The sequence below is a fragment of the Aotus nancymaae genome, unplaced genomic scaffold (assembly GCF_030222135.1).
Source record: "Aotus nancymaae isolate 86718 unplaced genomic scaffold, 86718_ANA_hifiasm-v0.15.2.pri h1tg000057l, whole genome shotgun sequence".
Classification (NCBI taxonomy): Eukaryota; Metazoa; Chordata; class Mammalia; order Primates; family Aotidae; genus Aotus; species Aotus nancymaae.
This window is the reverse complement of record NW_026988471.1, coordinates 48,913,218-48,929,511: the sequence shown is the minus strand read 5'-3', so window position 1 is coordinate 48,929,511 and position 16,294 is coordinate 48,913,218. Positions and strand designations below refer to the sequence as shown.

General features: G+C 35.1%; 1 protein-coding gene across 28 annotated transcripts in view; it reads left to right on the top strand.

Moving 5' to 3' along the window:
- Positions 1-16,294, top strand: part of NRXN1 (neurexin 1) — a 1,142,110-nt gene that overhangs the window by 948,634 nt on the left and 177,182 nt on the right. For all 28 annotated transcript variants that reach the window (XM_021675805.2, XM_021675804.2, XM_064364083.1 and 25 more), the window contains one exon: positions 10,822-10,993. In XM_021675805.2, the coding sequence (XP_021531480.1) occupies positions 10,822-10,993 (172 nt within the window). The remainder of the gene's footprint in view (positions 1-10,821; positions 10,994-16,294) is intronic.

Here is a 16,294-nt window from a genome sequence, read left to right as displayed (position 1 = left end):
CTTTAGAAAATATACATTGGTAAATGCATTTCTCTGCCCATATGCACACATTTTTTTTCTAAGGATGTCCAACAGCTAACCCTGGACTAGAAGTCAATAAGAAAGAGAAAATAAAAAGGAGAAAGTTAGCACTGTCAGCTTTTCTCTTGGGATGCATTTCAATATAGGGCTCTCCTTGAGGCTTGTGGAAACTAACATAGCATCATTAGAAAGTCAGTCCATCAAACGCACTTGAAAACATTACCTCACTCTTATTTTTTAGGTTGCAAGTCATGATTCACAAACAGAATTTTTTTTAAATAATATCTTTTCCAAACTGATCTTTCCATTCCCAGTTTACTGTATGTAGCTTATAGCTTATATCAATGGACGTATTGCAAATAATTACATTACATTAATCTCTTGATATTTTATCGAGTGTTTTAAGGATTTTTTTTTAATACAAAGGTTCATTTTGTTTTACCTGTAACTGAGTTACTACAGTTACATTTGCCACGCAAAGTACTCAAATTACAATCTAAGGATGTTCTGTCTATTTGTCTGAAAAATGTTGGGCTTTGTGCTATGGAAATTTGGAACATTAGCGTGAGATTGTAATTATGTAGTCAGATCTTCTGGCAAATGATGATCCTGGGATATAACAAGTAAATGAAATCCACAAATAATCCCAAAGCTCTTTTATAGAAAAACCTTTTTACATGAAAATGTCAACAATTAGCAGAATTGATAGACTGCCCCTTCCCTGTCCAGTTCCTGGTGGAGGTAATAGCAAAGAGTGCAATGGCCCAAAGACAAGGATTCAGACAGATTTGGAAAAACAAAGATTACGGTTTTAATCAGCACCTGAATCACAATGTTTATTGCACAGTGTTTATTGTTTAAATTTCTTATTAAATTACAAGAAAAAGCAATTTAATGCTGAAACAAGGGTCTTTAAAGCAACAATAATTTTTTAATATTAAAAAAATGAACAGAAAAAGTAATCCACATCTGATCAGCTCGCTACACTTTGCACAAGGCTTAACTTAAGCCAGTGTGGCTCTGAGATTGTCATGCAGCAGCCTAAACAATTTGCTACGATGCCAGACCACTAGGATAACTATCCAAACAGAAAGTATTACCTGTGAAAAATTAAGGTTACATAGGTCACCAAGTCAATGCCTATTTCTTGCTCTATTTGATTTCTGCTCATTGATTATTCAGGGAGAAAAATAATGAAAGACATTCTTTACACATAAGGACTAATTTAAAGGCAAGTATTTCAACTTCATAGTAATTGTTGTTTCAGTGGATGGAGATATAGTATCATCTCACTGAGATGGCTCTGATTCACAAGAGGATAGGGTAGCTTTGTTTTATTCTACAGCTATCATGATATCATGCAAACATATGCTATTTGGAACCGGGGGAAGTACCATGAAAAAGCTTTGATGATATGTCTGTACTCATAGACACACTAAGAACTTCACAATGGTTTGAGAACGTCTTTTCAAGTATTGTGTAAAGCATAATCCAGTATTGGCTCAGTTAGTAAAACAAAATGGAGATCTTAAAATAGCAATATCAAGATTATTACAAAGATCTAGCAGCCAGTCATTTGGTGGGCTGAATTCATCTTGACATTGTTCTGATCTTTAATTTAATTTCATCTAGGGAGAAACAACAAGGAAATAGAAGCACTGAACTGTTTTGATGTTATCACTAGAGCTCAAGATCTATCCATCCTTTTTCTCACTTTACCACCGCTAAGTCCTACATTCCTGACAAGGCCGGGACCCTTCTCAATAATGACAAGCCCTTCCATCAGAGTTTATACTTTATTGGGAAGGAACATATATGGTTCACAAAAGGCTTCACAGACTATTGATACTTCAACCTAATGAAAATCCTCTTTCTCCTCCTAAATTGGAGAACCTCTGATTAAAACATAAGAAAATCTTAGAGTTTCTCTATTTTTACAGTTTTTTTTTTATATTCTTTTTTTTTTATTGCATTTTAGGTTTTGGGGTACATGTGAAAAACATGCAAGGTTGTTGCATAGGTGCATACATGGCAGTGTGATTTGCTGCCTTCCTCCCCTTCACCTATATCTGGTATTTCTCCCGATGCTATCCCTCCCCAACTCCCCACCCCCCCCGCTGTCCCCCCCACTCCCCCACAACAGACCCCTGTGTATAGTGCTCCCCTCCCTGTGTCCATGTGTTCTCATTGTTCAACACCCTCCTATGAGTGAGAACATGTGGTGTTTGATTTTGTGTTCTTGTGTCAGTTTGCTGAGAATGATGGTTTCCAGGTTCATCCATGTCCCTACAAAGGACGTGAACTCCTCGTTTTTTATGGCTGCATAATATTCCATGGTGTATATGTGCCACATTTTTCCTGTCCAGTCTATCATCAATGGGCATTTGGGTTGGTTCCAGGTCTTTGCTATTGTAAACTGTGCTGCAATGAACATTCGTGTGCATGTGTCCTTATAGTAGAACGATTTATAATCCTTTGGATATATGCCAGTAATGGAATTGCTGGGTCAAATGGAATATCTATTTCTAGGTCCTTGAGGAATCGCCACACTGTCTTCCACAATGGTTGAACTAGTTTAGAGACTCAAATTCAAATTTAGGCACGTTCAATGTGTTTCGAAAAACTCAACTAGTAATGCATTTTCTAAGTTTTTTTCTTTGAGAATTGCTTTGCCTTACATTTAGGATTTCCCTGGAACCATAATATTGAGATGGGAGGGGACATAGATGTTGTCTAATTAAGCGTGCCCTGCCTCAATAGTCATTGCTGAACCATTTATCTTACAGATGAGCACAGTTACATTTTAGAATGTCTTCTATTGATCCAAGTCGTAGATAGTTGCTCTGACTTTGCTCAAGTATCAGCCTTTCTGAGCTTTAGCTTCTCCATTTACAAAGTAGATACCCTGCTTCACACGTTTTTGTGAAGATTAAAAATGTATCTTCTAGTAAAACTGAAATGGCTTTATAATTCAAGCAATAGTTTAATTAACTTGCATCAAACATAGTACTGTGAAACTAAACATTATTTTTCAAAAGGAAGGATAACAATACTACTACTGGTAATAATAATGCTAATATTATATAACATATTATAATGCTAATATTACACAGGAACTGTGTAGCCATTAGTGTGCTAGAACTTTGTATGCGTTATCTCATCAAAAGAAAATTGGAGCATGATGCAAATGTCCTGAAATTAAATAGTGGTGATGGTTGTACAACCTTGTGGATATAATAAAACCACTGAACCATATACTTTAAAAGGGCATATGTTATGGTATATCTCAATTAAGAGAAAATTGGATGTGAAGGAATATTGAAAAATCGTAAAAGTAAAGGTATTCTGGGAAGTGCTGTGAAGGATACAATAAGGAATATGCCAAGTTTTTTCCTACCCTCGAGCTGTTTTCAATATGTTTGAGGAGTTGAAATGGCACATAGAAACTAACACCTAAAGCAGTGTGTGGGGAGTATGCTGTAGGCTTATAAAGTTTTATGGGACATTCTTATGATCAAGAGATGAATATAAGCCTACAGGAAGGTAATGTCATGAGCAGGATATAGTTTCATGGAAGGAGCTATAGCATCCTGTAGGATGGAGTCATATTAGAAAAGATACACATCCCTAACAGTGATATGACAGGGAAATGAAAACACTGTTTTTAAAATTGTATTATTCCTAAATTAGATGTTTCTGAGGTGGTATTGCCCATAGATCTTGCCCACCTCTGGTTCCTTATTGTGTAGTGCTACAAAATGTAACTAGCCAAAACAAACAAACCATGCACTCTATAGTAACCCTCCTCTTGACTCAGTCCTCTAAGGATACCTTAGTTTCAAGACATTTTCCTGGAACACTGACACAACTGAAGTTATCCATTTTTAGAAAGCTCCACCAACGTGGTCAGATTTCAATACCTGTACTCATTAGCTGTGTGATTTCAGAAAGATGAAAGTTTCGAAGAAGATAGAGACAATGGCACTTACCTTTCGGGCCTGCTGGGAATTTTAGAGGAGATACATTGTTTACAGCTCAATGCCTGGCACATAGTGGGTAGTCTGGTATGCAGGGCCTGGAGGGAGAGATGGAAGATAGAAAGAACGTAGCTTCTAGGTCCCTGGGTGTTGCATTGGACCCTGCTGGAAGTGTTAGAGCTGTCCAAATGCTGACTTGCTTCCCTCGCACAATTTGAGACTTCTGAGACCCTTCAGATGCTTTCCTCAATGCACCTGTGCTTCTCCTCGCTACTCCCTCAACTCTTTTGTGGATATGAGTATTTGCATGCACGACTTACCTTCCCAATTTGATTGAAAGTTTTTGCAAAAGCAGAAAATAGACTTTACCTGTTTATATTGTCCCTCAGTAGTAGCAAAACGTGGGGTACATATTACATACTTTTTATTAGTTATCCAAATGAATTTTAAACAGACACTAATAGAGAAAATAGGAGACAGGGCAGCAGGAATTTCTTGTTTCTGATGTGGTGGTGTCTTTTGGGGGTAGGGAGTGGTGTGTATATCTCAGTACCAGGTTAAAACAACTAGATTAAAACCATGTTTTACCATTGTAGATCATCTAGATTGGTAAACACAGTCTCTACCAGCCAAAAGGGCCTCTAAGTCATTCACTCAGAAATGTATTTGCATTAAATCAGCAATTATCTGAATGGGTATTTTTGTTTTTAGGTGAGATAATAGGTTCTCTGATACCATCTGCCCTGTCGCTTACCCCAACAACAGTGGCTACAGGTTCCAGAGTCTCCTTCATGCTTTAAAACATTTGCTCCCTGGTGAGGATTAGTCTCCAGAGAAGCAAAACATTCCATTCAACCCAACTCTGGTTTCAATCAACAATGTAGATTTGGACCCTGGGAGTCTTTCTGTATTCCGAAATGAGTACAAGCCTGGAGAGCATTTGAAGACATTGTCACATTCTGTCCAAAGTGGGGCCCTGGAGTTCTAGACTGTACTATGATGCATAACAGAAGTTTACAGAACATAAACAGGGCTCCCTGCTGATCTGCATGCCCTCCTGAGTTCCACACTTGTCCATACATTTGGTGCTGTTCTCAAGGAGTATAGTAAACAAACAGAGAGATTGATTTTCATTGGTTACTGGTATCTGTCCCTGAGCATAGTTGAGCCAAACATTTCTACATAACAAACCAAGAATGGGACAGGGAGGGGGTGGTAAACAGTGCACTAAAATCTTATGTAACATATCTGTATGCCACATGTAGACTAAAATCTTTATGTGTATTCTCTTTTATCTATTTATATGCACATATTATATCTGCATCTGTAACATGCAAATATCTTTCTTGAAGTGCACCCAAGAAGTTGATTACACCATTAAATCTTAATCTTGGTTAAAACCTAAAACTTACAAGTGAATATGTTGTTTCATATGGAATTAGACACTGCATTAAACTGTGTTGCCACTTGGTAGAACCTTCAAGGATCTTCCCAGTGTCGTATTTCATGATGTTTCCCTTTAAGTTGTTTAATAATATAATCTTTATTCAGAAATGAGCTTTTGTGAAAAACAATCAATAATTACCTTTGTCACTGTTTATTTAATGAATCCATAGAAAGACTTCATTAAATTATAAATGCCTCGTTACTGATATTCTCATAATAGATTTTTGAAATTATGATTTGAGGCAGTTATCTATTTCAAGAAAGACACAGTAACAGAGAGATCAGTACATGTCCAGTGAAATGACTTCTGGCTTTGCTAATGCAATATTCATGAGAATTTGCCAAGACAATCATATTTAATCCCAGAGAATAAGAGTTTGAAATGATTTCTTTTAAATTGTAATTATCCATTGGCAAGAAAGTTTAGCAAGTTTTATTATTTATATAATTGAAATGACTTGCTATCTTACCAACATGAGATGGTTATGTTGTGAGAATATTTATAGTTTCTGAATGAAACAATAAATACTGGTCTTATAAATATGCTTGATATTAGTATTTTGTGCTTTATGTGTATTTTAATTTTTTTGTTTTTAGGGAAAACTCATTGGTGATCATTTGTAATTAAATTGTTTTTCAATGCCGGATGCAACTTGGGGTGAAGTGAAGTCTGAATCAGGGTCTGACCTCTTGTTTGAACCTACTTAGATGGTATTCAGTTCCGTTCTAGCTAACTCTGGAGTTTGAGTCCATGAGATGTCAAAGACATTCTAGTTGAGGCAACAATTGAACATATCCAAGAAGAGATGGACTTCATTTAAAAGTCGGATGTTCTCTAAGCAGCACAGACGCTCATTGTTTATGAACTGTTTATTTTACCATGTTGCAAAAAAATCAAATCCCATGAAATCTGGAGATTTCTGCACCTAGAAAATAAGCATTTTGCATTCATATTGCAGAAAGTGTTAAAGATAAGGTAAAGGGATTATTTCAGAGTTTAGTGCATTTTTTTTACCTTTATCATTATAATACTTCTATTCACTGAATCTATACCTTCTTAATACCTTCTTAATAATTAGTATTCTGATGAAATTACTCTTAGGGTCTACCTATCAGAACAAGTAGGAGACTTCAAGAATTTTTTCCAGTCTATTCTGGATAAGAAACAGGTCTATAATAGAAGAGACCGTAAACAATGGGTAACTCTAGAGTAACAAATATCTTCCTGTACTGTTGTGTTGAAAGAGCTGCTTCCTAAGATGCAACAAAAATTTAAAATTGTTTTGTAAAAATAATTCTCTTTGGTGGAGCACGGTGGCTCATGCCTACAATCCCAGCACTTTGGGAGGCAGAAGTGGGTGGATCACCTGAGGTCAAGAGTTCAAGACCAGCCTGGCCAACATAACAAAACCCGTCTCCACTAAAAATACAAAAAATTAGTTAAACATAGTGGCAGGTAACTGTAATTCCAGCTATTCAGGAGGCCGAGGCAGGAGAATCGCTTGAACCCGGGAGGTGGAGGTTGCAGTGAGATGAGATTGTGCCATTGCACTCCAACCTGGACAATAAGAGTGAAACGCCATCTCAAAAAATAATAATAATTTTTTTTCTAACCACCAGGGATGTTCACAGGGAGTCTCAGCATTGCTTTCTTCCCACTTGGATAATAAAAAGGTCATCTGTTCACTTGTAGACATAAAAAGTAATCAGCTTATTCCTCTATAATGATAGACATTAGTTAAAGCTTCTTCATTATCCCTACTTCAGCCGCAATGGAGCCCCCATTTGCACTGGGAAGAACATGATTGTTTCCATGGCTTTCACTTTTCCTTTCCCTCTCATTCCTCCAGGGATGAATCAGGAAAAGGAAGAAGACATAAAGGATAGAAATGACCTTACTTGGCTAATATTATTATAGTCATCTAGTTGAGCTTTGCCTATACTTAAAGCTCTTAAGGAGGCACTTTTTGGAAGCATTTTGATGGGTTCTTTAGTGATCTTAAGAAGCTATCATTAGGATTGTTTACCTGCAATTCCATTAAGGTAGTAAATGCACTTCCTTCAGATGGTAATTTAGGATTCCCACCTCAGCCCTTGGCCATCTATCACTGTAACTCCAAGGTCTTTTCTTTTCTTTTCTTTTCTTTTTTTATTCACTACTCATCCCAATTTTTTAAGTAACCTTACTAAACAGGATATAACACAATTCTACATGGACTCTAACCTAGGGTCCACAGGTGTCCTTTGTCCTAACAAACCCTAATGCACAAGTGGCTCCTGATACATCAGTATCTCTTTGCTTGACCATTGGGTGTCAGACAAAGTCTTCCCTTGAAGATTTATCAGGTATAGTCAAATCCTAGTTTTCTGACTCCCTTGACCACTGCCATCCACCAAGTTCCAGAAGACACATATCAATCTTTCTGAGATGTTCCACTAACGTCCCTTTCTCCTGCACTTGAGATAGGGAAAAGTAAACTTCCACCTTGGAGATTTGTGGAAATCACATCCAATCTAAACGGTCTCCAGAAATCCTCTTCTAATTGTAAATATCCTCTTGGCTTTTTCTGCATTTTGATGGGCTGGAAGTAGGTAATTAATTAAGGACCCTAAAAGCATTTCTCAATGTTTTCCTTTGCAAGTCTGGCTTGAGTAATTTTATACTTCATTTTGTAAGATGGAAACAGTAATCTTTTTTTAACTTATTATCTTATCATCTTAACATCTCAGCTGAAACTGAAACAAGAAGTATCATTTTAATATTCTGCTATATCCACATATCAGTTGCTTGCTATTTATTCCAAAATTATTTTAAGCATACATTGATTGATAAACATACAGAGAACAATACAAGGCCCCTTGGTGATGCTACTGTGGCAGGAGAGATAAAACAGGTATCAAAACAGCTAGATTTACCAAATCTGCTAACTGCAGCTATAGGATGGCATAGCAGTCCTAAACTTAGCCTAATATAATGATTAAGGACCAGACTCTGGAGCCCGACTGTGTAGATCTGAATCACAACTTTTCTCTTTCCAGCAGTGTAACCTTCATCAAGTTGCTTAATCACTCTGTGCCTTAATTTTCTCATCTGTAAAATGGAGATAAAATAGCATCTCCCTCATGGAACCGTTAGGAAGAATACTAGAGTTAGTATTTATAAATGCTTAGAGCCCTATGTACATGTTTGGTTGTTAGGAAACTCAGGATCCAAATAGATAGGGTAATTTAAAAAATATTTATTTATTTACTTATTTATTTGAGACAGGATCTGACTCTGTCACCCAGGGAGGAGTGCAGTGCACAATCATGGCTCACTGCAGCCTTGACATCTTGGGCTCAAGTGATCATCGAACCTCAGCCTCCTGAGTAGCTGGGACTATAGGTGTGTGCCGCCACACCCAGCTTTTTTTAAATTATTATTATTTTAATGGTAGACATGAGGTCTCGCTATGTTTCCCATGGTGGTCTTGAACTCCTCAGCTCGAACAGTCCTCCTCACCTTGGCCTCCCAAAGTGTTGGGATTACACTTGTGAGACACACTTCTGCTTGGGTAATTTAAATAGCTGCAGAGACTGTTAGTATATGTTTTCTTCTGGACTTAATATTTTCCACTATGTTTCTCATGACCCTTACTTTTAAATACATGTCATTATAAAGCATTTTAGTTTTGTGTAGACTGATTCAGCTAATAAACAAACAGCTAAAGTCCAATGAAAATGCAAACTTTATCCAAGGTCCTATGAAGACTTTTTTTAAAGGTTTTTTTGTAGCTCAGATCTTTTTGTAAGTGTACATTATTTTCTCATTTTAGAAGAATTCCTTTTTGCTTGTTTTCAGTAAATTATTTAATTTAGTACATACATTTTTAACACACATTTTAACTCTACAGGAAAAATTTAAAGAATCTCATTTAAAAGACACAATAAGTTATCTTTATTTAACAAACATATATATATAGTGTTAAAAATTTGATGCTTTTTTAAAAAAGTTAAATCATCTGTCAATCTTAAATCAAATTAAAATTTAAAAAGTAAGCATGCTAACTTATAAGAAAGAGATCTTTATGTACAATAAGAACCGGGGAGGAAAATGCACAGAAACCTTTATGATCTCTGCATGGAGATAATGAGCAATACTGCAAAATAACATCCTCAAATATTTTCCTTTGATTAAGGCAATTTTGTACCAGGCTTTCCATAAGGATCCTCAGTGTAAACTGTTACCATACTCCTGCTGCCTGGTTCAAACAATGATGAGAATCCCACATAGTCAAGAGAATGTGGTCCAGATCTTCAGGTTTCTAACATCCTGATTTAAAACTTCTACAGGAAAGCATGGACTGTGTGTTCTTTAAACCTTTTTCCTCCATGTCATTTCTCTCCACTGAGGTTTGATGAAGGGTGAACTACAGACAGTTTGAGGTTATATGTTCTGACAAGGGCCTACAGCACAGGTATTCTGTGCAACTGATTAAGGGTGAATCTGCGTGCTTTAAAAGTCAACTGAGCTCATGGTAGAGTTGACAGTCCTGTTAGAGAATGCTTCTCAGAGGCAGAGAGCATAGCACATATTTCTCTTTGCCACCTTATATTGTGAAATTCTAAAGTTAAGAGTAACAATTTTATAGTTAGAATGATTCATAATACTGCTTTGCATAATTTTGGATGACTGTGTCTTTGCTTCAACTTAGCTTAGATATAATCTTAGAAAAAGGGAACTGAATTTTAGTTCTAGTACATCTCTATTAAGATTTGTGTCCTTGAACAAGTCTTCTACCTTCCTGTGTTATCATCAATAAAATGTTGATGTTTTATCATCAATAAAATAAAAATATTGAATAACTTTCAAGCTCTTAGCATTTGATGGTTCTGTAAATACTAAAAGAAACTGCAGTCATTAAATGCCTGCATGCCCCAAACCCTTTAGAATGATTTCTGAAATTCTGAGAGCATTTGTCAATAGGCTCTAAACAGACATCATTGCTCTGATTATACCAGTTATTCAAAAGAAGAATTTGGAGCCTCATTTTTCTTGTGAAATGGGAGAGTGGATTAAAGGGCTGTGTTAAAAGCTATGAAAGAATGTCCTTTTGTTCAGGTAGCTATACACCTTCTCTGTAACAACCTCTGGGAAGAAGGCAGCTCAATTCCCTTGAAAGTGTGCCTTTGGAATATCAATTATCCATGAAAGGGATGTCTCACATTTACCCAAATGTCAAGAAACTTGCTTCTTCTGCTACAGTTTCTCAGAAGTAAAATTGGAGGAAAGCAGCTGTTCTCCAAAGCACATATTTAAACAATACCTTGTATGTAATCTTTATTTCATGGTGACTATCAACTTAATACAACTTTTCTTTCTCCTCCTCTCTTCCAGCACCAAGGAAAAATTGGAGTTAAGTTTAATGTTGGGACAGATGACATCGCCATTGAAGAGTCTAATGCAATCATTAATGATGGCAAATACCATGTAGTCCGTTTCACGAGGAGTGGTGGCAATGCCACATTACAGGTGGACAGCTGGCCAGTGATCGAGCGCTACCCTGCAGGTAAGCAAGTGAATATGTATCGGGGGAAGATTTTATAAAAAACAAACTGGAAGACAAAGCACTGTTTTGCGTCCGTTTCACCAAATTGTGGTTTTCTGAGAAACCATCAACTATTTATTAGACTTTAGAGTCATGTGAATGTAATGCTGTCCTAAACTGTTCTTGCTACAGTGTACAAATGCCATTTTATATGAAAACGTGAAGGCACACATCATCGTTTGCAAAATTCAGGACATCAATGAAATCAGAAAAATGCACACATAAAAGGCACAACATGTTAAAGCTCTTTTTACAGGATCCTTGCATTTGAACAAAGGAAAGGCTTTGTCAAAAGTCACAAAGATAAAATTTAAAACTGAGGGAAAAAATATTACAATACTTGTTTTTTCTGAGAGAAAATAAGACCTAACCATTCCTCCAAAGGTGGTTCACATCTGAAACTCATTAAAGTGTAGGAAGCCTATGAGATAAGTAGAGAAATAGTGAGAAAGCAATAGTATAATAGTACCATAAATCAGCAGTCATGAGAACACGTACATAAAAGAAGTTTGTTTTCACTTTCATATAACCATGGAGTTTCAGGAGGATTCTTTGACACTAGCGCTACTCTTTTTAAGTCTGCAAAATCAATGTCAAGCCATTATTTATAAAATAAAAATTATCTTGTTTATTGTGAATGAGTTTTATCAATACTATGTTGTTGAAACAAAGGTGGTAGATTAGAAATTTTAAGCAGTGTTACTTGTGGTTGTATATATTCTCAATTTTATACAAATATTCCTTTGAATTAAAATATAAATTAAAAGTATTAAGGTATTTTACTGCAATCATTATCCTTTTTGTATTTCAGTATAAAATAGGTTACTAAAAATATCAGTCTCATTTCTCTGTTCCCCTTTTAGATGTAACTAATGTTTTTTAAAAAGCACACAATTTATAACAGTATAAAGAAAAGGTATAAAAATACATATCTATTTTACATGATAAAAATGATAACCAAATTGTATATTTAAATTCCTTTATCAGAATTACTTGTTTCTTGAAATAAGTAATTTGATAAAATAGTTAACATATTCAATAAGTATCAAATTTCCCAAGTACTGACTCACAATTGTGGAATGAAATGTCTGTGATACCCTTGGACTTTATCTGGTTTATAAAATTCTAAATCTTCAAGCCCTAGTTCAAACCTGTTACATAATCCTAGTACTCTGCAAATATTTGCTGAATTAAATGTAATAAAAATGCTCTATGACAGAATTCGGAAGCAAGGAAATTAAAATGTCCAGTGCCCATTATAATACTGGCAAATAGTAGGCACTCAATAAATATTTGCTGAATCGATGTCTTGGGAATTATCACAATTTTATACTACAATTATGTGAGCCATATCCAATAAGGTGAAGTAATGGAAGATCTGAAAGCCAAGTAACCTAAATATTCATGCAATGTTACATAGCTCCTGCTAATCCCTTATTGCATTATCTGAAATCCAAGCATAAGCATGCAATTTTAATTTTCATTCTTTATTTTTTATCAGCTTAACTTTTATTTTTTTATATTTTGAGAGACAGGGTCTCACTCTGTTGCCCAGACTGGAGTGCAGTGACACAGTCATAACTCTCTGTAACCTCAAACTCCTAGGCTCACACGATCCTCCCTGCTCAGCCTCTCTAGCAGCTAGGACTACAGGTGCATACCACTTTGCCTGGCTCATTTTTAAAAAAATTTTTTTGTAGAGATGGGGGTCTTGCTGTGTTGCTCAGGATGGTCTTAAACACCTGGCCTTAAGTGATCCTCCTGCCTTGGCCTCCCAAAGCACTGGGATTAGAGGCATAAGTCACCATGCCCAGCCTAAAATGTGTCTTTAAAAGTAATAGCTACGACCTTAATAAAATTACAGAAAGGTGTATTGGTAATTTTCCTAAAATATGGATTAATCACTGCCTATTTGCTGAGAGAATGTCATCACACTGGATGCCATGAAAATATATAGTAGGGTAAGGTCAAAGCTTTGCCAGTTGGATGTTGTCATCTGTGAATAGTGGACCTGAACACGCAAAATGCTAAATCTCGTTACTATTGCAGTGTGACAGTTGCCTCTTGAGGCATGGTTTTGTGTTCATAGTTAATTCTTTAAAATTATCTCTATTTAGTAACTTTAAACTCTTATCAACACTTTCCAAACTGGTATCTTTACCTAGAGTTTATTACTACTTATGGTGAAAAAGGGAAAGTCCCATTAGTTTGGGAAATCAGTTTGGGAAATTCTGGGTTAAACTTAAGTTAAAATATCTATACTTGGATTTTATTAACATGCATAATGTATCTCTAAGAGGGAAATATAAGATTCATTACTCAAGCACAGATGATAGAAGCAAAGAAATATAGGACACATTACCCAAACATCATTGCATTTTAGTAAATATTTTGTCTTCAAAAATTTCTATATTCCCCAATTTTACTATATTTTACTATATTTTCTTTGATTGTGCACATACCAGATACCATGTACTGAATGTAGTTCAAAAAAGATATGGTTTCTGAGTTCTTGTAGCAGTCTAATGTTCAATTTGAATCTGGTAGCTGAGATTGAGGCAGTACTTTTAATTATTTGAAGAAACATTTGTATGTATTTTTCTAGATTAATATTTAACACATATAATACTTTATTTTCCATTAAATAATTGTTTAGAGTAAGAAACACAATGTAAAAGTTGTTTAAAAATAGAAATGAGCAGTATTGTAATAAGTAAGGAGCAAATCTTTACAAAGTTACTTCAGATATAACTTTTAACATCTAATTGGTGATGATAAAAGCTCTTTTACCAAGATATATTTTAGATAATATTAATAAACCAAGAGTTGGCAAAGTTGCAATTATTCTGAAGGATATAAGCAAGGAAAAACACAGAGTCTGCCCTCAAGAAAATTAGAGCACATATAAAGAATTTCAATATCTACATATAAAAAGTTAATGATCAATATATAAAGAACTCAGGGGAGTCACCATTGTCATCAGATGTTTTATTAATCCTGCTCTGTGTTCATTTCAGTGTGATGCTGAGGTAGGAAGTAAGCCATGAAAATTTCAAATACCTTTTTTTTTTTGGAGCTTCATCTCCAGCAATGCCATAATGGCTGAATACAAATTTGAAAGTGTATGTCACCTCGATTAAAGATTTTATGACAAAATGATTGTAAATACGAGTTCAGTAGCAAAGTCTAGTATATGTATTTTATGTCAGTTTGTGCTATGGCTCTTTTTATTAATTGTGGGAGTTATTTTTATTAGAAGAGCAGCTAAATTAAAGCTTTTACCACCAAATACTATAATCAGAGAAGCAGGAACCAGCAGACTATATTTGCTTCCTTTAAAGTGCCTGTACTGCAAAATATAGATAATAAGGATTGAAATTAGTAATTAGTATAGCATTTAACCCTCCATTACAGGTCTTTGTGGTAAGTGCTTTATATGTAGCAATTCATCTGGTAACAACTCTATACCTTTAATGAAAAGCACCCAAAGTGTTGACCAATGGTACTACCCTGTAATTGCCTGGAAGGCTTTCATAGAGAAACTAATTAGTAGAGGTAGATTTTATGCTCTTTTCATGTATATGAAATGTTCCTATAACTCAACAATTCACATTTTAGAATAGATATTGAATTTTCTGAATAGCAGACCTAGTATCCATTATTTTCTGTACATAGAGCAAAATACAGAGATAATATTTTACAAACCATTTAAAGTTGAGAAAGCCATTTCTTGGTGCTTATTAGTTAAAGCTCTAGAATATAATGCATCATTAGTCTCTGATTTGTCCCTAATTACACTTATGCAGCAAAATTTTGTCTCTCAACAAAAATAGACTTTATTTTCTCATAACATTAATTCACAAAGCCTAACATCATCTTGCTTACCCAGACTAAAGATTGCTTCAGATAAATCACAGTTACCTTTGATGATAAACCTTTGAATTTGTTTTCCTACCACAGTGTGTCAAAAGATTTCTTTTGCACTCTACACACGGTCAAATATTCATTTTATACCCAAATTAACATCAAATCAACAAATATTTAAAGGACATATACTGCATGAAAGGAACATACTAAATTTACAGCCTGATTACAGAGATACGCAAAATAAAAAAAGTTCAAGATTAAAAATATAAAATGTGAGAAAGGGCTAGAGTTATCATTTTTGGCTAATTTCTGATAAGATATAAAAGGAAAACTCGTTCCAATGAAGAAGAGATCATTTTGAAGTGAGTGGTATAGTAAGACTGTGAAATATATGGTAAATTAGATTTAGGTCTTTGCAAGCATGCATTCATTTAGGAAGGATTAGCAGGAAATGTTAGAGCCAGCCAAACTATTTAGGAACCTATTAAACAATCCAGGTATCAAAAGATAAAGTACTAAAGTAGAATGTGAGAAAATAAACAGTATGAATGCAAAATACACTTTAAAACCTAATTAACAACTCAATAGAAGGCAAAACATTCCAGCTTTTTAGGCTTTCTCTCTTTCTCATTCTTCTCCACCTCTTCCTCCCCGCCGCCCCCCGCCGACTCTTTTAACCAGTAATTATTCAATGTTCTAATGCTGCTGTTTTATTTGTATATATTTTTCTAGATTAATATTTCACCAGAAATATAATATTTCTAGATTAATAATCACCAGAAAGCACTAGGTATCAACGAAATGGAAACTGGTTGTAGAAAGGAACAAAGGAGTTAAAGACATTATTATTCCTGTTTGCCAAAAGATTAGTCTGGTTGGGAGACAAGGAGGATCCAGAAAACCTGGAAAACACGCCGAATAAAATGTGTTATTTTTCAAAATTAGTAATGCCGAGTTTGATTACTGTTAAGTTTAAGGAAAGTAGAAAATGGTGGTCTGGAGTGGTAAGAGAAAGAGATCCTTTAGGATTAAGAGGATCTGAGAGAAAGAGAGGAATGCTGTAAGACTCTATAGAGATGGTGTAAATCTTTTTGCGTGAGTATGCAATTTGTCTGGAAGCACTTATGGGAATCAGCTCTAAACCTTAACTCTGTTTTTATCCATGAAAGCTGGTAAAATATTTCACAGCTCAGGAAGTTATATTGATTATTACCCTAAATTCCAAACCTTTAGTGTAGCTTAGTCAATTAATTTATTTTTAATTCGTCAACAAATAATTTATGAGTTATTTAAGTCACTCTGTTATTTAGAGATTGCAGGATTGGTACTGAAATGTTGGTTGATTTAATGATTTTGTTTCTTTTACATTTGTTTAATTTAATTTTTCAAAGTATG